The sequence below is a fragment of the Dama dama genome, chromosome 12, assembly GCF_033118175.1.
Source record: "Dama dama isolate Ldn47 chromosome 12, ASM3311817v1, whole genome shotgun sequence".
Taxonomy (NCBI): domain Eukaryota; kingdom Metazoa; phylum Chordata; class Mammalia; order Artiodactyla; family Cervidae; genus Dama; species Dama dama.
The window spans coordinates 54,079,661-54,106,314 of record NC_083692.1 but is presented as its reverse complement, the minus strand read 5'-3'; the positions used below and the strand labels follow the sequence as shown (position 1 = coordinate 54,106,314).

At 36.3% G+C, this 26,654-nt stretch overlaps 1 protein-coding gene across 2 annotated transcripts in view; it reads left to right on the top strand.

Moving 5' to 3' along the window:
- The first annotated feature begins 3,034 nt into the window (after positions 1-3,034).
- VPS13C (vacuolar protein sorting 13 homolog C) overlaps positions 3,035-26,654 on the top strand; it is a 184,698-nt gene continuing 161,078 nt past the window's right edge. The window contains exons 1-5 of one of the 2 annotated variants that reach the window (XR_009695120.1): positions 3,035-3,198; positions 14,696-14,739; positions 15,390-15,432; positions 18,998-19,093; positions 21,249-21,350. Coding sequence is in view for 1 of the 2 variants with exons in the window: in XM_061157288.1 (XP_061013271.1) it covers positions 3,099-3,198; positions 14,696-14,739; positions 15,390-15,432; positions 18,998-19,093; positions 21,249-21,350 (385 nt within the window). In the remaining variant the exon portion in view is untranslated. The remainder of the gene's footprint in view (positions 3,199-14,695; positions 14,740-15,389; positions 15,433-18,997; positions 19,094-21,248; positions 21,351-26,654) is intronic. The other variant, XM_061157288.1, reaches the window with a different exon arrangement.

Here is a 26,654-nt window from a genome sequence, read left to right as displayed (position 1 = left end):
TACAATTTCTTATTTTTCAGTCTTTAAGCAAAAGTCATCAATTTCTAAAGTGTCCCTAATTTTGACTTTTAAAAAAACATAAATAATACTTTGCTAATCAGTTTTGATTGCTCAGTCCCTCCTTGCAGTGTAGCTTTGCAATTGCCTTTGTTAAATTTCTCATTGTCCTGAAGCTGGAATGAATATAGGAACTATAATTAATAGAATGCTTATGTTTTTTAGTTAACCTGTGTGTCCAAATTCCTTTTGGTATAGTGTGTTACAGGGCTAATGATGCTTCTTTCATTAGTTATGGTTTGTTTTGCATTAGGATCTTTTCAAGAAGTATATGAAATTTGGAGCATTACTCTGTACACATAATAACCAATTCCTCAAAATATACTTAAAAGGTAAAATATTAAAACTTAAAAACTTTTTATCCTATATGGTAATAGCATTATTTGTACTGACAATTTTGAGCTGAATTTTTCTACTCTGAGATTTTCCATTCTGACAGTACCCTTTCAAAACAAGATCTCTGAGAATTATTACTAGCCTAGTGGTGATTTGACTCAACTTATTAAAAGAGAAAAAGTGGCAGTGCTCAGGGAGCTAAGGGAAAGAAATACCTGCTGTGTAGTTTTATGTAATTCATTTAATTTTATGTAAATCACTGACTTTAATTTTCCTATAAATGAAGACAGTACTATTATCTGCATTACTTGTCTCGCAGATCTTTTGTGAGGATTATGTGAAAATGTATACCTTGGCGTAATACTGGAATGATAGCTCATGCGGTACAACTGCAGACATATTAATAAAATGGAATCATGCTTATAAAGGTAGGCTTATGCATTATGTTACATTCTTTCAAAAGTGTAAAGTACCATACAAGTACAAGAAGTTACTGTTATGCAAGCATTAGTATTGCCCACTTCTCCCAGCAAATTTCCCCTTCTGTTCCATTTCCTTGACCACACTCTTCGGCTTGACACCTCTTATCCTCTTGTACAGTTATTCATATATCCTTGCATTGTTTGTTTCTCAACTTTTTCTGGTGCACACCTATCTCAGTAAGAATGTATAGGTATCTATATGGATCTATCTATACATCTTTTTTTTCATTCTTCCCAGTGCATAGTTGGTGAGCATGTACAAGGGGAGAGGGGTGGTTGGGAGCAGATTAGAAACAAGTTTGGGACAGGTTAGCAGGTGATTGTGTAGTTTGGATGAGATATAAAGAGAATTTAGGAAATATGCAAAAGCAGAAGAGACACGATTGGCTGTTAATTGGTTGTGAATGGTCAAGGAATGAAGTATGAAGTGCTTCAAAATACATCCTAGGTATTTTGTCAGGGTGACTAAGCTAGGAAAAACAAGTGGTTAAGGTTTTATTTTCTGTGGGCTGGAGTGAAGGATGAAGGTGGTTATTGATAGCATTAGTACTGTTTAGTGTTGATTCTTTTACAGCCATTTTACATAACACCAATTCTAGATATTTTGACTTTCTTCTCCAGTGAACTTTGTATTTAAGGAATAATTTTTCTTTTTGATTCTCTTGTTAGTCTATTTGGGCTACTATTACAGGATACCACAGGCTGGGTAGTTTAAAAATAATACAATTTTCACAGTTATTGAAGTTAGGAAGTTCAAGATCAAGGTGCCAGTTGATTCCCTCTAGTGAGGGCCCACTTCCTGATTCATAGATGTCAGTCTTCTTGCTGTATCTTCACATGGCAGAAGGGGTGAGGGAGCTCTCTGGGGTCTCTTTCATAGAGGTACTAATCCCATCCATGAGGGCTCTACTTAATTATCTAATGACCTAATTATCTCCCAAAGGCCCCACTTCCTAATACTATGACAGTAGAGGTTAGAATTTCAACATTTGCATGTTGATGTTTGACAGAAAACAACAAAATTCTGTGAAGCAATTATCCTTCAATTAAATAAAAAGAATTTCAACATTTGAATCTGGGGGTTACACAATGTCTGTATAAGTTGTTTAAGAGCAATTCTCACATAGTTTTTCAGACATGTGCAGCAATGCATTTAATAAACATGTGACCACAAATAATCTTATTATCGCTCAGGTTTATGTTTGTAAACTATCCCAACAGTTTTTTTGAAATAAATTTTTAAAAATGTCCTGTTCTCTAAAGAGAATTGGCTTGTCAATGAGTGGCTAAATTTTACTAAAAGTCCTTGAATTATAAAAGCCTCACTTTCCGAAATAGTTCAATGATTGAAAGAGATGAAGTTAACAGCTAACCTACACTTAACGGGGGGAAAAAAAGGAAGTACTACGTCGTTTTGTTCTTTATTTCCTTAAGTTAGCATGTAATTAAGAAGTGACTCCGGAATTAACTAAATGCCCATCAAGCACAGAAGGGAGTAAAAGAAAGAGTTAACGAAATGCATACTGAGTTGCCATTCTGCCATCTTACGATGCAGTTCTGTTTCCCCTCCTCCCACTTGTAAATTACTGAAGTGTGTTTTCCGGAAGCAAAAGGAGGCAGAGAGCTGGTGCCAGGTGCGGCTGATGTGTAGCAGGACGAGGGTGCAGGGTCTCCTAGTTTCCCCTCCTGAACGGATGGTTACTTATGAGGCTGCTCAGTGTGGACTGCAGGCCCGGGAAGCGCCGGGTAGCCATTCGGTCGGCTCCGGCGCCGCACAGCTGCTTCCCACCCGGACGGCGGGGTCCTACGGTCCTCAAGGCCAAAGAAGGCGACTCAGAGGAAGCAGAGGGACCCCAAAGATGTCCCCGTGCTCAGTAACTCCTGCCTCCCTTTTCTTTCTCTAACATCTCTTTCCTCTGGAGCTGGCCGCTGAGCCAAGCCCCAAAGCAGCTTCGCCGCCGCTCCGCCCGCTGTCAGGTGCCCTGGCGGCCTGCGGCCAGGGGATCACGAGTTTGCGCCGCGCCCCCGAAGCTCCAGCTCCGGGCGGCGGCAACCACAGCGGCGGCGGCTGTGGCGCGCCTGCGCACATCCGGATCACGCGCGGTGCAGCGCGGCGCCGGGGCGGGTCGGCGCCCGGGGGGGCTGTCATTCGCAGCTCTGGTCGCCGCCCTCAGCTGCGCCGGTCGGTTCCGGCTCCTCCCTCTTCTGCGCCTGGGTCCCACCATGGTGCTGGAATCGGTGGTCGCGGACCTGCTGAACCGCTTTCTGGGGGACTACGTGGAGAACCTGAACAAGTCCCAGCTGAAGCTGGGGATCTGGGGCGGTAAGCGAGAGGGCGCGGCCGCGAGTTGCTGGGGGTTGCAGACGCTGGCCGAGGGGCCCCAGCCGCAGGCTGCTCCCCTCCTGGTTCCAGCCCGGGCCGAGTTCCTTTTGCCGTCTGAGGCTCCGCCTCCGGGGAGGGCGCTCAGTGGGGCCCCCTCCCTGGGCCGCAGGTGCCGGGCGTGGGGAGGCCTGTGCCCGCCTCCACCGCCACCGGGTCCTGGGCGCTCGCAGGGGCTGGAGAGGCTCGGTTGGATCGCGCCCGCCCCGCGGAGATTCCCAGCTTCCCTGTCCCTGAGTCCGAAGTCCCTGCCCGGTCCCACCTGCCCACCCTGGGGGACCTCTGCCTGCCCTCGGCCTGGCTCCTTCGACTCCACAGAACCCTCCCTTTCTCACTCCAGGTGGAGCGAGGCTGGCCGCGTGGTCCCACACGCCCAAAGTGGCATCAAGGAAGGAGAAACGGGAAATTGTGTTTCGCAGTTATCTTTTCTGGCAGTTGATAGCTGTCAGGAACTGGCTTTTCGCTAAAGCGTTTGGGGAACGATTGGCAAGTAGGGGAAGATCGTTAGGAGAGGCTCGTCGGTAGAAATTCTTAACTCGTAATACTCTGAGCTACTGAGAAAGTGACTACTTCCCTTAGGATTGATTTTCCTCTTAAGAAGAGGAGTTTCAATTTTGTTTTTGGAGCAACAGAGAAATTCAAGCCACGACCTACATCGTCGTTAATTAGGTGCTGCTTGGTTGCACACTGATTTGACACCAACGCTTCTAGCCTAGAGGTCGTGTATAGAAGTAGATGAGTGTGCTTCTCCATCTTCAGAAAGCTTATTTGCACCAATTACCTGAAAAGCTCTGGGGACACTGGGGATACTTCCTTACTCTACAGAAGAGTTTTGGGAATTTTGTCAGCTTTGAAGGGATATCTAAAGTAGTACTCAAATGGATGTTCAGTTCAGACGCTCAGTCATATCTGACTGTTTGCGACCCCGTGGACTGCAGCACGTCAGGCCTCCCTGTCCATCACCAACTCCTGGAGTTTACTCAAACTCATGTACATTGAGTCGGGGATGCCGAATGGATGTATCTGCTTTTAATTCAGTCAGCAAGTCGTTCCAGCTGTCCTATAGTGTAGCCACTATGAGAACACTTGCAGTGTAGTTAGTGCAAAATAAGGTGTGCCAAATGTATAAAGTACACAGCAAGTTTTGAAAATACTCAGTAGGAGAAAGTGTAATATCTCAGCAGTTTTTTATATTGATCACGTGGTGAAATAATATTTGAATATATTGGGTTAAATAAAATATACCGTTAGAATTTATTCCATTTCTTTTTGAGCTTCCATGGTGGCTCAGATGGTAAAGAGTTGGCCTACGATGTGGGAGACCCAGGTTCCATCCCTGGGTGGGAAAGATCCTTTGGAGAAAGGAATGGCTACCCACGCCAGTATTGTTGCCTGGAGAACCCCATGGACAGAGGAGCCTTGCAGGCTACAGTCCATAGAGTCACACAGTGTCAGACACAACTGAAGTGACTTGGTACTCAGTGCGTTATGCCCGTGGCCAGCATCTTTATAGTAGGCCCTGGGAAATAAACCCATTTCTTTTAGGAAATGCCCCCGATGGAAGTCCATTCACGTTTATCAGACCACAGCTAAACTTGTATAAAGTTTTGCTGCCTTTTATTTTTGTGATAAGCATAAAGAAAGAAATAAGTTATGAGCTTTTACAGCGATTGCTCAAGTATTTTGTTTATAATGCTAATTCTCATTAAAATAGGCAAAAATGTGAGTTGGTGATTTCTGTTCTTTGAATAAATTTATCTTACACTTTTTATAGTAAAACAAATGAGATTATTATTATTATTAAGAAAACAGCTGATATTTATGACATCTTTGACATTGACAAGCTTTATAAAGAATTTAAAATTTTATATAATAATTACTTGAAAACTGGTTTAGCAGATAAGGTTTATGGAGTCATAGAGTTTGACCTTTTCAGTTTTTTTCTTAAATTTTCATATGTTGAGAAAGGGAATAATTCCATCTGCAAACATTTCACACAGCTGATCTACTATTCTTTCCAAACAAGGAATAAATTGATACTTCTTTGATTAATCTATGGCAGTGGTTTTCAACCAGGAATGACTTTGCTTCCAAGAGAATATTTGCATATCTGAGACACTTTTGATTGTCACGCTGTGGGGAGATGTGTGCTTTTGGTATTTCCTGGGTGAACCCCTAAAGACTGTTATGTTCTACAATGCTCAAGACAGCTCCCCACAGCAAAAAGTTGTTGTTTAGTTGCCAAGTCATGTCTGACACTTTGTGACCCCATGGACTGTAGTACTCAGCCCAAAATGTTGGTTGAGAAACCCTAGTCTAAGGGGAATATTGAGGTTGTATTTTGCATTTATAGTAGACCTTCTGGTGCTGAATAGGTTTTAGTAGGAAGTTAAAAGGTACTTAGAGGAATTATATGCTTCATGAAATTTTTAACTTAAGAAAGAAACAGAAGTTTTAAGAAGTGACTTGGTATCATGTAGGTAAAAATGCATAATCTTTGCTTGGATGGTATCAGGAAGGAGTTTTAGAAAACAAAGTGATGGGTTGATATAATTTGAAAAATTTGCTGTGCATATATTCATACATATATAGGCATTCCCAATGAAATCCACAATAAACAAAAAATTAGAGTGAGAAGGATGGGGAGAATTATTGGAAGGCCTAGAATCTGAAAGTTTATTGTGAATATTGCCTTAAATTGCAACACACACACACACACACACACACACACACACACACACACACGAAAGCTTTGTCATCTTCTGTTTTTATTCATATAAAGATTTTTTTAATGCCTAGCAGTTCTCTATATTTTTAAAAGTGATTTACACATAATGATTTTTTAAAAATTCTTGTTGTGGTAGAAAAATGAAAACTTACTTACTAGCTGTGGGATATAGGAGAAATATTTTAATTCTTTAAGCCTTAGTTTTCTTATCTCCCTTTTAAAATGGGGAAATAACACTGTGTTTGTAAGGTAAATCATGTGAAAAGTTTTTGTAATTATAATTGTTAAATTGTTAATACTGATAGTAATGGTGATGATACACAAACCTAGCCGAGTGATGGAAACCAGCCTGCTTGTTTTATTTTATACGAATACCTTGAGAAATATTGAGAGTTTGGTTCCAGGCCACTGCAATAAAGTGAATATCAAAGCAAGTCACATGAACTTTCTCGTTTTCTAGTGCTTATTAAAGTTAATGTTTGGAACAAAGATTAGTAGTCTTTCAAGTGTACAATAGCAGTATGTCAGAAAATGTACATACTTAATTTAAAATACTTTATTGCTAAAAAATGCTACCCATTATCTGAGCTTTCAGTGAGTCATGATCCTTTGCAGTAGGTACATCAAAAATCACTGATCACTATAGCAAATATAATAATAATGAAAAATTTGATATTTTTTTTTGAAAAATTTGATATATTGCCAAAATTACCAAAATGTGACACAAGAGACATGAAGTGAGTAAATAGTGTTGGAAAAATGGCACCCGTAGGCTTGCTTGACAGGGTTGCCACAAACCTTCCATTTGTAAAAAATTTTGTAAAAAACAGTATCTATGAAGCTCAGTAAAGTGAAGTGCAGTAAAATGAGCTATGCCTATATTTTCATAAGTATGACCTCTAAGGTTTTCACATTCTTCAGTGTAATAATTTTGTGTAGAGCTAATACCACATTTCCGAAGATTGTTCTTAAAAGAAAAAAAAACTATTTGCATTTGAGCTTACACTTATAGTACTTATACTACTTGCCGTGTATTTTGTAAGTCAGATTTTCAAAGGTTCAGAAAAGTGCCTGGTGGGCATGTTGCTGCCTATGCAGGCAGAAAGGCTTATCTAGGTTTTTGTTCCCCATACACTGGTACCAGCAGATAAGTTGCACAGCCTTTAGCTATTTGAGGCAGGTCCAGGGTTTAATTGTTTTAAGAGTAACATGTTTGAGAAGATATGTTGAAACACCAGATCTTTTGCAATTTGGTTTAGGCAGGATTGTGGCAATGTAGAACCTTTTTCAGTTTGATTTTTCAAGGTGACTTGCCATGAAAAGTCATCAGAAAATCTCCATTCAGAATTCTGCTGCTCTCGCTTCCATTTGATAGGTAGACTATACATAGAGGCTGTGAAGAGTTGGATGCAGGTGGCTGTAGTGACCTTCTGGCCACCAGCAGGAGTAGGAGCCAGGTGGAGTGCCCTCAGAGTTTTAATTTTGCAAACAAGGCCAAGCCTGTGCTGATTACTCTATTGTCCTTCATTCCACCCTTGACCCTTTCCCATCAGCTGCCAGATGTTCTTGGAGCTGAGCAGCATAAGGGAGGAGGAAACGTGGGATCTAATTATATGTCCAGTACTGCCTGGTTCATTGATTTTTAGCAAGTCACTGCCCAGTGACTACTAGCTTCTTATCTGTAAATGAGAAGGCGAGGCAAGGTCGTTTCTTCTGGCTTTGAACTTTCGTGACTTGAACAAGGCCAGATCCATGTGGGCTCCTTCGTTAAGTACTCCCACCTGTTCTGCATTCATGGTGAGAAATGATAGTCAAATCATGTGTACCTTTTTGTTCTTCACTCACTACTGGTGAGCAGAGTCACAGTCATGAAATATGACAGGAAGAATGAAGTTCCAGCTTCATGCTGATATTTACAAATCCAAATCTATATATTACATTGTCTTAACAGGTAGCTGAAGGGCAGCCTGAAAAAACAGGCCTCTTTGCTTCTTTCTAACCTTAACCCATAAAGCATAGCAATATCTCAGTATTTCTAAACCTGTTGAGGAGTTTTTTTAATTTCTCTCCTCCCAGCCAACACAGCCTAGTGAAAGCCACACTTCTCATTAGTTTGCCCTGTCACATGTGTTTACATGTGAAAAAAGTTCAATATCGTAACATACTTAAGCATTTAAATATCATTATTTAAAAACAATGCTTTAAAATTTTATTGAAACAACTTTCCACAAATTTGAATAGTATGGTAAATTAAAACTTCACCCCTTTCTACAAATAGAGCTGGAAGTTGGTACTTGGGTAACCATTCTGTGAAGGGGCTCTGCCACACTACTTACTCTTATGAGAGCCCTGAAATGTATTTGAAAAGGAGAAAGTTCAGTGGTGACATGGCTGCTTTCCAACTTTCTTTGCTGAGACTTCCTGTTTCAATAGGGAAACGGGAGAGTGAGAGTCAGTTGTTTCCTCTCCTTCCCCCAGCTTACCCTCTCAAGACAAAGTTACTGTGAACTCCTATTAAAAGGACTCTAGATGAAGTAATTTGGGTTAAATAGCTAGATTCAACTGAAATGAGTTGATATAATATTTTAAAGTATTTTTACTAAAGCAATAGTTATCAAAATAATTTGATTTATTTTAGAAATGTTCATTCATTTACTTTAGCTTAGGGCTTCCCTGGTGGCTCAGATGGTAAACAATCTACCTGCAATGCAGAAGACCCAGGTTTGATCCCTGGGTTGGGAAGATCTCCTGGAGAAGGGAATGGCTACCCATTCCAGTATTCTTGCCTGGAGAATTCTGTGGATAGAGGAGCCCTGTGATTGTAAAGAGTTGAACTTGAATAAGTGACTAACACTTTCACTTACTTTAGCTCACGTCCTTGGGAAGTGAATGTGTTTGAATATTTATACATACTTTCAAATAAATAATGAGAGTTTATGTTACAGATAAGCAAAGGGAATCTTAAATAAAAAGTGAATAGCACCACATATTCTTTTTTCACCATTTTATAACATGCAAAGCTAGTTTCATGGCTGAGGGCATTTTTATTTATTGGTTGATTTTTTGTTTTTAATCCCAGTTTTGTATTCGTCTGTGTGTTTTATATTAAGAACATTGACCAGGGAGTCGGGAGACATAGATTCTATTCTGAGCACTGTTGCTGTTTAGTTGCTAAGTCATGTCCGACTCTTTGCCACCCCTTGGACTGTAGCCCGCCAGGCTCCTCTGTCCATGGTATTTCCCAGGCAGGAATATTGGAGTGGGTTGCCATTTCCTTTTCAGGGGATCTTCCCGACCCAGGGTTCGAACCTGCAGTTCCTGCTTGGCAGGCATCTCCTGCATTGGTGGGCAGGTTCTTTACCACTGAGCCGCCTGGGAAACTATTATGTATTAATTGTATAACCTTGCATAAACCACCCAGTCTCTTTAAAAGATTTCTTCATGTAGAAAGTGAAAGCAGATTAGGTTTTAAGGTCTTCATGGTCCTAAAAAGCTCTAAATCATAACTTATGAATTTCTTTTGTTTTTGGGAAAATGTAGATTTTTAAAAAGTACTGAAATGACCCTTTGCAATGCTATCTCCTGCTTCTGTGTTTTCCACAGAGACACATTTCTTTTTCTTAACATAAAGCTTGACTTTCCTTTACTTTCTGGTTATGTCTTTGCTAGTAATACTGATTTTAGTTATACTTTTTGGTTTTGGGTTTCTAAAGAAATTCTTTTAAAAAGCAAAAACCAAAAATGGCCCCCAGCTATCCAGGCCTCTCAATGTGGGGTCCAGTTCTTATATGGCATTTTTTTTTTTTTCTTCAAGGAAGATAGAATTATCATCAGATTCTCTAATGTATCTGTGCTATTTGGGAGATAGTGTAATGTTTTTAATACAGCATGGGGCATCAGGAGATTTGAGCCCTGGCTCCACCACTTACTATGTCCATATAGTGTTCTTAGGCCAATCATTTAACCTCTAAGCCCCGGTTTGTTTTTACATCCTGCCTCCTTTTATACCCAGGAGGCTGTGAGGATCAAGTAATGTGGTAGATCTGAGAGTGTTTTCTGTCAATAACATAGAAAGATTTATATTCTTAATGTAGTCATTTCTGTTTCAGTACAAATGGCAACCACTCCAGTGTTCTTGCCTGGGAAATCCCATGGAGAGAGGAGCCTGGTGGGCTGCAGTCCATTGGGTTGCAAAGAGTTGGACACACCTGAGTGACTAACACACACACAGGCATTCTAATTAACGGAGTGTGTTTGCTGAGTGCCATGAGGAGGATCAATGAGTTTGAAGTCAGGTTGGGGATTTATATACCTGAGTGTTAAGTGCCAGAAGAATAGTGTAGTGAAACTTCTGTGAAAGTTCAGATTATTTCTGACTGGAGGTATTTAACCATCAGCACTGTATTTCTTACATTTATTTTGTAGGCCATCATGTGTTTTAAAAGCTATTCTTCTTGGACTGGGGCGAACTTGCTCCACATTATATCAGTGGCATTGGATTTTTATTCACAAATGTACCAACTTTGTTATTTTCTATAATTTAGCAGTCTTGTCTTTTTCTTTTGAAATTTTTCTGAGCTGGCTCCAACTCTGCCTGCTTGGTTTCATTTGCTAATTTAATGGGTTTACTTTCATTTCTCTCCTCTGGTTCATTCTTAAAGATTATTAAGTTAAATTTTGATTGAGGATTTACTCTTTTAAGATGCTTCTTTGAAATATCCTTCAGGATTAGCTTTGAAAGTTTATATGTGACACTCTAGTCACGTGTGCTCAGCCAGAATGTTTCTCTTTATTCATGATTTACTTTCATTTCTTTCATCATATAGTGCATACATTTCTTTCATCATATAGTGAGTGCATTGAGAGGCCTGGGTAGCTGGTGGGCCATCATTTACTTTCATCATGTAGGGTCAAAATCAGAAACCTTGTCTTCTGAAGCCAGACTAACTTTTGCTCTCATCCTTCAGACTTGGCAATCCATCATAGAAGGAAATCATTTCACAGAACCTCTTTTCTTCTTTCTACCTTGGTCTCCTTAGAAATTTGTGGGATTCGAGACACTTGATTGTGGGATTGGCTTTAGTGCCTTCCTCGCTGGCAGAGTTAAGTTTATCCACCTCCAATTATTAGTCTTTCTTTCCTCCCTTTTTTGGGAGGGTGTTGTTAAGATTAGACACAAATATTTACCCTTCCTCTAGGTTTTCAGGAACTTCCTGTGACCTCTGTGTTCTTAGCCCGGGGTGATCTGATTATAGCTATTAAAGTTACTTGCATGTGTATAGAATTATATTATCTTGAATAGAAATGGAAAACTAAATCTTAACTTTTTCCTCAGCAGTCAGTTAAATATAAAGTGGCTGATATTTAGGCGGGAGTGTGCTTTCTGTATCTGCAGAAAACATGCGTTTTAGTGGAAGAGTACACTCTGAGCACCGTGCCTTAGTTAGATAAGGCACTCATCTATCGGCTGAATGAATGAGTGCACTTTCATCCTGGTGATAATCAGAAATATGCTGCTGTTCCTCCCCTTTTCTTTGTGTTAGGAGTAGTGACTCCTCCTTCAGTGCAAATAATTTATAGAGTGTATCATTCTTATTATCACTGTTATGGTTACTATTTATTAGATAACATTTACATTTTTTTCCAGAGAGGAAGTATGCATTTGATTGCTAGACTCTTAAGTAGTAGAAATAGATCTTTTTCTTAATGTTTGTGTAGATAGTAAATGGTAAATATAGGAGGAATTTATATAAAACATATTAAGGTCATATTGACGTTAGAGTTTACAGCTTGTTTCCCCATTTCATATTGTAATTTAATAGTATTAACTTAAAAGTAATATCTGTTTATTGTAAAAACTAGAAAATACTGAAGAACATGAATTAAAAAATCCTTAATTCTACCTCCTAGCAATAAACACTATTACCTTTCTCTAATCTGCCTTTCTAAATGTACTTGTTCAGCGCTGTTAGCCATATTGGCAACTTTACTATTTCACATCTTAAATAGCATCTATCACTTATTAAAGAACCACAGTGGCACTGCGGTAGAAAGTGTGCTTTTTATGAGAGCACTTACATTTTTACATATATTATGTTAGTGCCTTAACAATTGTTAGAAGATGCTTTATATCTACTGCAGGTTACTTGAGAGCATTCCTGGTGACCCTTGACTCTCTAGTTGAAAATCAAGGGGAGGAACAAGCAAAATTCACGAGCAAGTTTACAGGCCTCCCTTGAGGTCTTAGGTCTTGTTAAACTGGTATGTACAGCTTCACATGTGCACTAGCTTCTGTGCACATCACTTTTTTTGACTCAAATAGAATTCTCAATTGTAATTTTTTGTAATTCGTCATCTGACAGAATTAAGTCCAGGAATGTTCTCCCACTTTATTTAATTTTTATGCATATAATACTTTTTAAAGATTTTTTTTTCATAATTCTCAAACACATGTCAGTTTTCCATGACTACTATATTATTCATATGTTTGGTCAGTGATGACATCTTGTCAGTTCTAGCCCCAAAATAACTTTTTCATCTGTCTCTTTGACCCTGAATTTATTGCCTACTTCAGGTTTTAATTTCTTTTCAGTATATTGTAGAAATTTTCCTCCTGTTATTATGCTGTAGTATTTTCTTCTCATTTGTGAGCCTTTTACATCCTACTTTCCTTTTCTTACAGCTTTTAAGTTTATTATAGAAAATTTACAATACACATTTATAAAGAAGACGAACTTTATTATATGGCAATAACAGCTGTGATTATTCCGGTATCTAGTGTTACAGTTGTTATCTATGTATATGTGCATATATATAATTTTAAATATATAGATCAATCTGGGCATTCTTTACCCTTATTTTAAACCTGTTTTATGAGTGTGTTCCCATGTCTGTCTATGTTTTGTTGCTCTGTTATAGGTTATGATGATGTATGCTGTCTTCTTGGACTTGTAGTTCTTTAGGGCCTCCCTTCTAACTTCCCTCCCTCCCATCAGTCCTTTCTGCTTTTATAACTAATATTGCAGTATCTTTGGCTAAATTATTTGGACAGATTCACTTACGACAAAAGAATAATGGTTCTAGCTCAGATTTTGTCATCCCTGTTGTACATATTTCATCTCTCTCTCGTAGCCAGTCTGAAGTTTTCATTCCGAAGACTCTTGGTTAGCCTAGTTCCTGCCAACCTTTCTGGCTTTATCTCCTATCCCCACAACCAGCTGCAAAAAACCACATGTGCATTCTAAAATATATCTTACTCAGAGATGTCTGTTGCCTTCTTTTCTTGGTGGTTTAGTTGTTAAGTCATGTCTGTCCAACTCATGCGGCCCCGTGGACTGTAGCCCACCAGGCTTCTCTGTCCATGGTATTTCCTAGGCAAGAATACTGGAGTGGATTGCTCTTTCCTACTCTGGGGGACCTTCCTGACCCAGGAATCAAACCTGTGTCTCCTACATTGGCAGGCAGATTCTTTACTGCGGAACCACCAGGGAAGCCCTTTGTTCTCTCTTCTTATCTACCCAGTAAATATTTCTTCAGTCTTCTAGCCTAAAATTTTGTGTGAAATTCTTAATCTCCCTTGGCAGAACTAGGTGGTTCCTCCCTTGCATCTTATGCACTATTCTGTTGGGATGTAAATAGAATATTTCCCAAATTTTAGAAATTTGCTCTCCTCTGCTAGGCTGTGAACTTCTCACCAGCAGGACTGTTGTTCTCTTTCTTTCCAGCACCTGACTCAGAGTAGGTGCTTAATAAGTGTTTGCTTGACTAAATCTGAGATCTGGGGGAAACCGACTGTCTTAACAGTGGCATAATAGAGTTGAATATACTTTTTAATTCTTTTTAGAATACCAACAGGAAGAAACTACTTGATTGAAAAATGTTTCGAGAGAGCGTAGGAAGCATAGTTTTTTTTGGGGGAAAAAAAAAAATGTGTCATGAGTGATTAAGAAAATGCATGATTGAATAATTTATACTTGTATTTCATGTTGGAACTTGCATTTTAGTAACCTCTAGAGAATTTACATGAAATGAAAACTTTTTTGGCTTATATTTTTATGTAAACAAGAATATTTACTTATTCTGTGTGAACATATAGATGCAGTGTTTAAAATTTGAGTCATGCAATAGTGTCATTATGGCTTTCATTTTTATAACTTAATATCTGAATAAACTTTTAAAAAGTTGGACTAATGAGAGACTAGTAGAACCATAAACAATTACTGGGAAAGTAGGGTGTTGAAGTTTTAAAAGTTTAAAAGAGCAGCACTGTATTCTTGTAGAAATTATTCACTGACGCTATGATTAAGGAAAAGATCCTGGGTTACAGGATAATTGATATGTTCTAATAGTAACCTCTTTATTTGCTTCTTTTAAGATTTTGGCTTAATCATTCAAAATGATGGATATATAGATATTTTCAGTTCTGCATTCTTTAGTCTGAAAGGCATCAGTTTCTTTCTCATTGTCTATTTAAATGTTAGCCAGTTTAAATATTTTATAATTTCTTTTGCATCGGGCTCACCTAAAGTATGCCATAACGAATACTTCTTGTCTATAGAGAACAGCTCTTTTGTGCCTTAGCTTCTTAAATTCTTTAAGTTTGCTTTGCTTACTTCTTAAGATTTAGCAGAGTGTTGGTATTGCATTAAGACAGGGTATTCTAATACTAATTGGTGTATTAACTTTATATTTTTTGTCTTTTTTTTTTTAAAGGTAATGTGGCCTTGGATAATCTACAGATAAAAGAAAATGCTCTGGTAAGTTTTTTTTTTTTAATATAAACTATGTTGAAAGTAAAAATGTTAGTTGCTCAGTCTTGTCTGACTCTTTGCAACACCATAAACTGTGGCCCACCAGGCTCTTCTTTCCATGGAATTCTCCAGTCAAGAATACTGGAATGGATAGCCATTCCCTTCTCCAGGGGATCTTTCCAAACCAGGGATTGAACCCGGAGTCTCCTGTATTCCAGGCAGATTCTTTACTATGTTGACAACCCAGTTAATTCGATAAGCTCTTTGAAACCCTGGTTACTGCGTACCTGATGAAGTGATTGTTCGTTTAATGATTTATTCTAGGAAAATCTGAGATTGAAGATTTAGAAAAAAAATTTTTTCCATATGATTGAAATATTATCTCTTAGAAAATGAAATGTTCTTTAACTATAAACTCTTTTTCTATTGTTCTTATTTATATTTTGCTTCTCTTATGAATTCTGTCTTTAAAGTCAAGTTTAAGTTACTAAAAACATTTTTTCACCTATGAAACATATCCTTTATGAGTTTCTCAGATGTAAAAACTTTATTTTTCCTTAGAGATAATTATGTATTTAAATAATTATTACAAAGATGATTTGGGGGCACTTAATAGTTTAAGATGTTGTTTAATTTTTTTTTCCTTCCTTCTGAAGAGTGAATTGGATGTTCCTTTTAAAGTCAAGGCTGGCCAAATTGGTAAGTACTTCACTCTTCATTTGAATTATTCTTTATCCTTTTAGTTTTTTATTTTTCCTGTTACTTAATCTCAGACATCTTGCTGAGCCTGAACAAAATGTGATAGGTTTTTGGCATATGTTGATTAGAGCTTTCCGAGTTCTGAGCCTAATGTATACTATACCTAGTACATGTATGAAAGTTTTTGAGCAAAGTGTAGAAAACTACCATCTAAACTAGAAGGACATTTGAACTGCAATGATATTTTTCAGGCTTTGGTTCCACCACAAAATGAAGAAAAGTATCTTCATTTTCAAAGTTGATATGCAAATTTTTTTTTTTTTAATTTCAAAGTAGTATAATTTGCAGACTCTAGTAAGGAGAATTTGTTGTTGTTCAGTTGCTGAGTTGTGTCCAATTCTTTGCAACCCTGTGGACTGCAGGACCCCAAGCTTCCCTTGCTTCACTATCTGTCAGAGTGTGCTCAGAATCATGGCTGTTGAGTTGGTGATGCTGTCTAACCATCTCATTCTCTGCCACCCTCTTCTCCTTTTGCCTTCAATTTTTCCCAGCATCAGGGTCTACCAAGTCGGCTCTTTGCATCAGGTGGCCAAAGTACTGGAGCTTCAGCTTCAGCATCAGTCCTTTCAGTGAATAGTCAGGGTTGATTTTCTTTAGGATTGACTAAAAAGAATTTAAGTATAGCTAATTTCCCTTATGTTTTATTCAGCCATTTCACTTGATAAATTGTGCAGCAATGTGGTATAAAGGATATGTTCTGTTAAGTTGAAAGTCTGTGTAGCCAAACTCTTACACTAAGATCATCCATAACTAAGCATACATCTTTCTTGGAGGAATTTTTCAATAGGAAGTTTAATATAGCAAGTCCTTTCAACTTGTCCATGCTGCCTGGTTTTTACTTTTTAAAAACTGTAAATTGCAACCCTAGATGAGTTGTTCTTACTTTAGAATTTTTACTTATGCCACCATCCTTCCTATCATCCCTGTCACCCTGCTACTTCACCACATCGCTTTCCTTCTTCATTGATTATTTTGTATCCAGGGAAGGCTTTGTCTTTTACCGTCCTAGCATCTTTAGTAATTACTTGAATACTTCTGTGAATCTGCATTACTTCATAAATATGTGTTCCTTTTATATAAATCAAAACATTTTAATGTAAATTTTCTTTTTTTCCCTCTTGAAACAGGAGATACTCCCTTGGATTGAAAATATCGCTAGGGCATACATTATATTTTTTGTTTGTCTGTTACACAGAGCCTTGTTTAGCAGTGTTGTGGATGTATTGTTGTAGCCCTGTATGCTTAATTGAAATCCTCCAGTGAAGTTATAGCTATTCATTCAATCTTCTATCTTTGAGATACGTAGCTGTGGGAGAAGCAAGGGTAAATATGGTATCTTTGTCCTCAAAGATACTAGAGAGATCTAAAATTAGCACAAAATATTGCAGCCTCATATCCAGGTTAATGGGTGAGTTATATTTCCCTAAATAGCTTACATGTTATTCATTGTATTATTACAACAAAATTTATATTTTGGAAGAGGTTTTCAATGGTTCTGAATTTATTTTCTTTGCTTTTAAAGTATTATAAGAATTTAATGGCTTTCTTCCAGGTTACTCACTGTTATGAGAGATACTTTGCATGTAAGGATGCAAAGCATATTTTCGTTATACTTATCTCTGTTTCGAGGTTTATCAGGCCCTTATATTACTGTTAGCTTAAAATTAACAGTTATTAAATTACTGTTAGCTTAAAATATTACACCTAACCTGTAGAGTTAGTGTGGCTAAGTACACCAAGGATGTTTTGATTTTCTAAGAGCTAGATATGTTTGTGGATACTGCTTTTACTTAAAAATTTAAAAAATTTCCTGATTTATAAAAGGAAGGCAGTGGAAATTTCAGTGGAGGATAATGAGTTATGGTAAAAGAAGAGAAAAAAGGCTTAGAGAACAGATAATTTATTTTTGGTATATTAAAGAAGCATTTCCCACTTTTTCAATCTCATGCTCACCAAGAAGGCAATCAAATCAATTTTTAGGAGTTGATGAGACAATTACAAATAAAACACTATCTATTATAAATATAAGTGGTGCTCACTATAAAATCAACAGACTTAGAAATGACCCAGAAATGTACTGCCCTTAGCTGTAGGCTCCTCTGAAGTAGGAACCGTTTAAGGACCTCATCAGGGTTACAAACTGGAGAAAAGTAAAAATCTAGATGGAGAAATAATTCTGGATTTTAACCTCGGTAAGAGATTCCCAGCCCAAACTGGCTTGCCTCCATAGCCATCCAGGTGAAGCAAAATATCTTCCCTTACATTATTTTATTTCCTCTTCAGCTTCTTATCCTGTTCAGCAATTCTTTGAGCTTTCAGCATCTTGATTTAAGTGCCAGTGATTCTGATGGTGTAAACTAAACTAAGTCACTCATATATTAGCATGACTTAGTTGAGTCAGATTCTTTTGTCTTAAGAATCTGATCAGCAGTACTGAGAGAACTATAGCTTTTATAGGGTCATTATTTTTTAAATTGTGATGAGAGAAGGTATTTACTTTTGGAACATGGAAAACTGTAGGGGTAAAAAGGTTTGGGTAGAATTGCTCTGATACATTTGAGGGTAGATTGGGACATTTGCTGCCTGGAGACCTGAAAAGAGGGCATACTAGTGATTGGGAAGAGAGTAAAGAAATAGCGTGGAAAGATACCAAAGACAGGTTTTTGCCCATTTCAAACTTTAGCTGAAAGTATGCCCTTTTTGTCTTCTGTCTCCTGCTTTGCATAGCTTTTTCCCATAAGACTCCAAACTTGGCTTAGTGACACTTAGGGGAGTTCATCTACATTATGGGTGAGAAAGTTTCTGTAGGCCAGCCTCTGAAGGACTTGATATTAATACCATTGTTTCTAACGGAGAAGATGTGTTCTGCCTTTCATGTGATTTATAAGTAGATATTTGGAATATAGCTAGTCTGAACTGCCTGTCACTTTATAATACTGGTAATCATAAAACAGTATACCTTGCCTTTAGGGTTGGCCTCTTCTGGTTGTAGCAATTTAGCATACTGTCAAAGGTCTTTTCCTTGGGTGCTCTGATATGTGTTGCTGGTTCAATTCCTGGGATCTTGAACAGATACTCTTTTACACTGATGCTGTAGAGATGAGGTTGCAGGTGTGACTAGGAACAGCATGTACCGTATTTAGACCATTGGTTCTAGTTCCATTGATGACTTGAGTGGACTTAAGCAAATAATTAAACCTGCCTGGGACTGAGTTTTCCTTTTTTCAAAACCAAAGTAATAGTTGCCTCATTTTTCTTTCAGTTTGGGAATATTAAATGAAATAATAGTTATCAAAAAGTTTGAAAAGTATAAAGCACAATGTAAATAGTTATTTCTAATAGTAATATGGAAAAGATGTTTTAAACTGTGTTAGTTTTTTTTTTTCTGAGTGATGTTCATATTCTATATCTGAAGGGTTTTGTATACTTTTTCTCTTAATGGAAAGTGAGAAATGTATATCTTTTTGAGCATCCAAATAAGAAAGTTGAAATCATGTTTGTTTAGATAAATTAACTTTGAAGATTCCTTGGAAGAACCTTTATGGCGAAGCTGTTGTTGCAACTCTAGAGGGATTATACCTGCTTGTTGTCCCAGGAGCAAGTAAGTTATTTTAGATTATAACCATTCAGTAAAGTCATAGTAAAATTAAATTGTTACTTTGGTTAAATATTTTAATATGTTTAGTAAAACAGAACATAATTTAAATAAACTAATCATATTCATATATGTACACACATACATGCATTTTACATGTACATATATAGCCACATTTTATATGAAATATTTTATACTGTTGTTGGAAAGAGTAAGTTCAGCCATTTGTGAAATTTATTCTATTCTCTGTGAATAATTATTTTACAACTAAGTCTTCTGTGATGCATTAGACAGATTTACTTTTGAGAATGAAAGTAAATAAATTTTTAAAAATGTACTGTCATGTTAATCTACAGATTGGAAAATATTTTTTCCCATTTTGTTGCTTCTGATTTTGAGTGAATGTTCTTTCAAAAGCATGTATAAAGTAGGTAACTTTCTCATTGTACATTATAGTATTTTAATTTTTAATGACTTTTAAAGTAGTGATGTTTTTAAAAGTAATATCTTTCATTATTAATATTTTTTCAGTTTGAGATCAATATAATATTAAGAAAAGTTTAGATATTTTAGGGAAAAGTTACTTGTTGTATCAAGCATAAAAGACAATTTTTATTCTTATATTTTGTTTTCCAGTCCTTACTGTATAAAATCATACTTGATTTAACATAGCATTTATCACATTATATATGTAACGTGGATCTGGCTTCTTTACTTAGTGTGTGTATATATATTTTTTCCAAACTTTACTTATTTCTGATTGAAGGAAAATTGCTTCACAATGTTGGGTTGGCCCCTGCCATACATGAGCACGAGTCAGCCATAGGTATGCCTGAGTCCCCCCCCTTTTCAGCCTCTTTCCCACCTCCCGCCCCTCTAGGTTGTTACAGAGTGCTGGTTTGCATTCCCTGAGCCACCCAGCAAATTCCCATTGGTTATCTGTTTTACACATGGTGGTGTATCTGCTTCCATGTTACTCTCTCCGTTCATCCCACCCTCTGCTTTCCCCTACCCTCGTCTATAGGTCTGTTCTCTATGTCTGCATACCCACTGTTGCTCTGAAAATAGGTTCATCAGTACCATCTTTCTAGATTCCATATATATGTATTAATACAAGGTATTTGTTTTTCTCTTTCTGACTTACTTCCCTCTGTATAATAGGCTCTAGGTTCATCCATCTCATTAGAACCAACTCAAATGTGTTCCTTTTTATGGCTGAGTAATATTCAGCTGTATTTATGTGCCATAGCTTCTTTATCCATTCATCTGATGATGGACATCTAGGTTGCTTCCCTGTCCTAGCTAAATAGTGCTGTAGTGAACATTGGGGTACATGTTCCTTTTTCAATTTTGTTTTCCTCAGGATTATGGCAAGCAGTGGGTTTGCTGGGTTATATTGTAGTTCTACTCCCAGTTTTTTTGAGGCATCTCCTAGTGTCTTCCATAGTGGCTGTATCAGTTTACATTCCCACCAACAGTGCAAAAGGGTTATTTTTGATGAAATATGGAAACCACAGTTTCCATGGTGATAGTGACAATTTTGAAAGGCTATATGATATTTTATTATGGACTGCCAGCTGGTTTTTGCTGTCACAGTGAACATTATAAACTCATCCTTCTTATAGATATCTTTCTCATTTTGTGTTTTTTCCTTAGGTACATAATCAGAAATGAGATTACTAAATTAAAAGGATATGATTTTATGTATTTTATGATTGTTGATACATAGTCTTGAATTTCTTTCTCAGAGTCTTTTTTTAAATCAATCTTACATTGATACCAGCTGATATTGGATATTACATGTTTTTTGTACTCAAAATTTTACCACTCAGATATAATAACTGGAAATTTTTTGACGTATTTTCTGCCTTCTCTTTGTTTTTCACTTTTCCCTTCCTACTCACCCTTTCCCCCAATCATCCTTTTTCCTGTATTCTTTCTCCCTTTAGTTCCTTTCCTTCCTTCCTTTTCCTTTTGATGTGAACTTTGTAAGTAGATAAGAATCATTTATGTAAACTTTTTGTAAAACCAATCCAAAAAATATAAATGTTTTTTACTTAAAAAATTACCTGTTACACATATACACAATATTATAATGAGGCTGAACTTCTCTTATTTATTTGTCTTTCTTGATGTATGAATTAACTACATATATTTTTAGGTATTAAATATGATGCTGAAAAGGAAGAAAAATCCTTGCAAGATATTAAACAGAGAGAGTTATCCCGAATTGAAGAAGCCCTTCAAAAAGCAGCAGAGAAAGGTACAATATGTTTATGTTTTAGGTAAATGTACATACACCTATGTTTTAGATACATTTAATACTCTGTAAAGAGGATTCTTTCATAAGCCTTCATAAGCTGTTGTTCCAAAGAATCTTCTTTTAACGTCATATCTCATAATATCGATTGTAAAGATTTTAATGACTCACGTTTAGGAATCATTGCCTTTGTGATTATTTTATCTCACTGCCAGTTAAATTTTCTTACTTTTCTTAAGCAGTCATTTCTACTATGCTACTTTATGGAGACTTCACAAATTCTTTGAGTTCTTGTAATCCTCTTTGTTTTTGCCAAAGGTTAATGGTGTCTTTGTCTGCATTTTCACCTGTGTTGTTGAAAGATAATAAAGTTCAGCATATTAATATAGTGAAGTAATGTTTAGAGGAAATGGTGCTGTAATTCTTTTCCTTGCTGTATCTTTTCATATTGTACAGGATATTTTTTAAAAATTGGTTTTTCAGATTTCAACATTTAACATCTTAAGTTTTAATATTTTGTTTTTATCTAAAAATAAATCTGGTTACTATTTTAATTTGGTTTATGGAGCAAGAATAAGGATAGGATAAAACAGAATGGTCTGTAGGATGGTGAGTTGAAGGCATTTCCAAGCCTTTCCAAGTGTGTTTTTCTCTTTCAAGTCAAATCATACTCTGATTGCCAACTGGGATATGAGAATTAATAGCATTTTACATCATTTTTGCATCATTTGGTAGCATGTTTATGTATTTCTATGATGGAAGAAGATAGTACTAGAAATGCCTAAGGCATTTCTTGTTGGTCTCTCTTAAAAGATATGGCCAATGTTAGAAATGATAGAAATTATATTTAGATATTATAATAAGATGCTTAAGCTGCTGATATTTAATTAAATCAAGAGAGAAATCTCTCTTAAAAATAGCTTGTTTATTAAAATACTTTGTCAATGATTCTAATTCTTTTTTCCTTGCGTGTTGTTTCCTTATTCAGAATTACTGATTCTTTCACAGAAAAGTACTAAAATATTTCAGATACAGAGGTTGTTTTAATGGTAGAAAATTTTAAAAGTCTAAACATTTTTTCCTTTCTCTTTTCATATTTAACCATATCTTATGTTTCTGCTGAAACTCAAGGATCTGTATTTCTGTGAAAACAGTTTTCTTAATTTCTGTCACTTTTATGTGCCAAACAAAGCAAAGTGGTCGTGGTTTTGTTTTATGCCAATTCAGTGTGAATATTTCTTTTTATTCAATATTGGTTAATTAGAAATAGTTTTATCAAAATGAGGAAAAAGGCTTAGAGAGCACTAGAATTTAAGTTCTTTCTTAAATCAGTTCAGATTAAATCTGTTAATACACATACATATAGTTATATGTAGTCATCAATTGGTATATTTATATATGCTTGGATATATTGCTGTTTCATGTAATTATATACTTTTAATTTATAATATATATAATTAAGTTATATTTTCCCTCTTGAGAAACAAACCCCAAACTCATTTTTTTCTTTTTTTTGGTGTAGCAATAACTGTGATTGCTTTCAAAATATTTTAGTGTTTCCAGTGAACTATAAGAGAAAGCATAGTATATACTCTCTCCGTTTTAGTAGTTGACAGCTTAATCAGCAAAATGATAATTTGCTATTCATTTTGTATTAAGTGCTTGTGAATTTTGACTACTGGATTGTTAATACTTAGGAAACTTATTTTTGCGTCTCACAGAGAGACTGTTAAGGATGATTTGATAAATCTATAGAGGATCAACATCTGTAGTACTAAGCTTGTATTAATGGGGCTGTTAGGCTTATAAATAATCATTATATTGTAGCTTCTTGGATAATAAGTTTAGTTTTTGTTAGGATAGAACTAAGATTCAGAAATTGAAACTCAGTTTCATTAACATTATTATATTAGGTTTGTCAACAAAGTGCTCTAAGTATAAAAGAGATAAATTCAGAAGTTGGGAAATATGTTGACAGAGATTTTTTTTCTCAATTATTAAGAAATACATTTAATCATTTTGACTGCATGTAAGTACTTTCTCTAGTTTATATAAATATAGACCCTGTCTTCATATAATGTTGTTCATGTGAATGATTAAAGACAACCCTGGCCTTGATGTGCTTTCCATTTCACCATTTTTAATTAACAGTTTTGACTTGATTACTAGACTTTATTTTTTATACTTATTATTTTCCCACTTATTTCTTGATTTTGAAAGCACAAAAGCACTATTGCTTATGTATGGAGACTCAGGTAAGGAGAGGAAATGATTTAACTATAAGCAGCAGTTGATAAAAATGAAAATAGAGTCTTTAGTATGCTCTGCTTTAAAGAAGTACTTTTTTACTCAGTTTGTTTCATTTGATAAAATAGAGTGCCTGCCCACTATTATGTGGGAAAAAAAGAAAATTGAAATATAAGTTCATTTCTAGAGAGTTTGGTTAACTGTAAAAATAAGCTTCTTGATATTTTTCTTCTTTTATTTCATTGTAGTAAATTTATTTTCTTGGAAAGGCAATTGTAAAGTAAAGGGTAATAGTAAAGTCAAAAGATTCTCAAATGCTATATATAGATTCTATATTTTAAAATATTAAATATTAATTTATCAAACACTCTTAAAATTTTAGAGTTAACGTTGAATCTGAAATCAAACATTTTTTCCCAAAAGACTTATGAAAAATGTCAGTTTCTTGTTTCACCCTTGTCTACCCTTTCGACTCACTCCTTAGACAGAGCCATCATTTTAGAAATATTAACATTCTGTGGTTGTCTAATTTATTAATGTAAGGCACTATCTTGTATTTCCTGTGACAGTAGTCAAGGAATTTACCTCTCTTATCATCTTCCTTCATCCTTAATTCCTCTATCTTCTCATAATATGGCCATATCATAATTTTTGGCCAATTATGAGTCAAAATTTACATTACTGTGACAAAATAATTACTGTTTACTGGATGGGTCAGATAATATACTGTGATTTTACTTCCTCTGCACCAGCCTTTTGTTTTTCTTTCTTAAATTTGTAAATGCTTCTTTCCTTCTATTTAAATTTACCTTAAATTCTTTTGTGTGCTACATGAAATCTATCAATCATATGGCTATCAGTGTTATTTTCCAATTGCCCAAACACATCTGTTTTCCTTTCCCTCTCCCCCGTTCCCTCTTGAAGAGCAGTTTTTTTCATTGTGTTTTTTTTTTTTTTGTTTTGTCTTGTTTTGTTTTAGTTCTGCTGTATAATTGTCATCCTAGAACTGATCTTCACTGCTCTTCTGTTATTAATTCATTGAGTCCCTTGCCTTTTGTTGTTAGTTTGTTCCTTTGTTTAGCTGAAGCATTTCTGATAGCTTTTAAGAAAGGATGTACTGGATATAATTTTTTTTTTTCAATTTATTATTTTTTTTTATTTTTATTTTTTTTTCAATTTCTCCTTTATTTATTTATTTTTTTTTCCCAGTGGGTTTTGTCATACATTGATATGAATCAGCCATAGATTTATAGGTATTCCCCATCCCGATCCCCCCTCCCACCTCCCTCTCCACCCGATTCCTCTGGGTCTTCCCAGTGCACCAGGCCGGAGCACTTGTCTCATGCATCCCACCTGGGCTGGTGATCTGTTTCACCATAGATAATATACATGCTGTTCTTTCGAAACATCCCACCCTCACCTTCTCCCACAGAGTTCAAAAGTCTGTTCTGTACTTCTGTGTCTCTTTTTCTGTTTTGCATATAGGGTTATCGTTACCATCTTTCTAAATTCCATATATATGTGTTAGTATGCTGTAATGTTCTTTATCTTTCTGGCTTACTTCACTCTGTATAACGGGCTCCAGTTTCATCCATCTCATTAGAACTGATTCAAATGAATTCTTTTTAACGGCTGAGTAATATTCCATGGTGTATATGTACCACAGCTTCCTTATCCATTCATCTGCTGATGGGCATCTAGGTTGCTTCCATGTCCTGGCTATTATAAACAGTGCTGCGATGAACTTTGGGGTGCACGTGTCTCTTTCAGATCTGGTTTCCTCAGTGTGTATGCCCAGGAGTGGGATTGCTGGGTCATATGGCAGTTCTCTTTCCAGTTTTTTAAGAAATCTCCACACTGTTTTCCATAGCGGCTGTACTAGTTTGCATTCCCGCCAACAGTGTAAGAGGGTTCCCTTTTCTCCACACCCTCTCCAGCATTTATTGCTTGTAGACTTTTGGATAGCAGCCATCCTGACTGGCGTGTAATGGTACCTCATTGTGGTTTTGATTTGCATTTCTCTGATAATGAGTGATGTTGAGCATCTTTTCATGTGTTTGTTAGCCATCTGTATGTCTTCTTTGGAGAAATGTCTGTTTAGTTCTTTGGCCCATTTTTTGATTGGGTCATTTATTTTTCTGGAATTGAGCTGCAGGAGTTGCTTGTATATTTTTGAGATTAATCCTTTGTCTGTTTCTTCATTTGCTATTATTTTCTCCCAATCTGAGGGCTGTCTTTTCACCTTACTTATAGTTTCCTTTGTAGTGCAAAAGCTTTTAAGTTTCATTAGGTCCCATTTGTTTAGCTTTGCTTTTATTTCCAATATTCTGGGAGGTGGGTCATAGAGGATCTTGCTGTGATTTATGTCAGAGAGTGTTTTGCCTATGTTCTCCTCTAGGAGTTTTATAGTTTCTGGTCTTACATTTAGATCTTTAATCCATTTTGAGTTTATTTTTGTGTATGGTGTTAGAAAGTGTTCTAGTTTCATTCTTTTACAAGTGGTTGATCAGTTATCCCAGCACCACTTGTTAAAGAGGTTGTCTTTTTTCCATTGTATATCCTTGCCTCCTTTGTCAAAGATAAGGTGTCCATAGGTTCGTGGATTTATCTCTGGGCTTTCTATTCTGTTCCATTGATCTATATTTCTGTCTTTGTGCCAGTACCATACTGTCTTGATGACTGTGGCTTTGTAGTAAAGTCTGAAGTCAGGCAGGTTGATTCCTCCAGTTCCATTCTTCTTTCTCAAGGTTACTTTGGCTATTTGAGGTTTTTTGTATTTCCATACAAATTGTGAAATTATTTGTTCTAGTTCTGTGAAAAATACCGTTGGTAGCGTGATAGGGATTGCATTGAATCTATAGATTGCTTTGGGTAGAATAGCCATTTTGACAATATTGATTCTTCCAATCCATGAACATGGTATGTTTCTCCATCTGTTTGTGTCCTCTTTGATTTCTTTCATCAGTGTTTTATAGTTTTCTATGTATAGGTCTTTTGTTTCTTTAGGTAGATATACTCCTAAGTATTTTATTCTTTTCGTTGCAATGGTGAATGGTATTG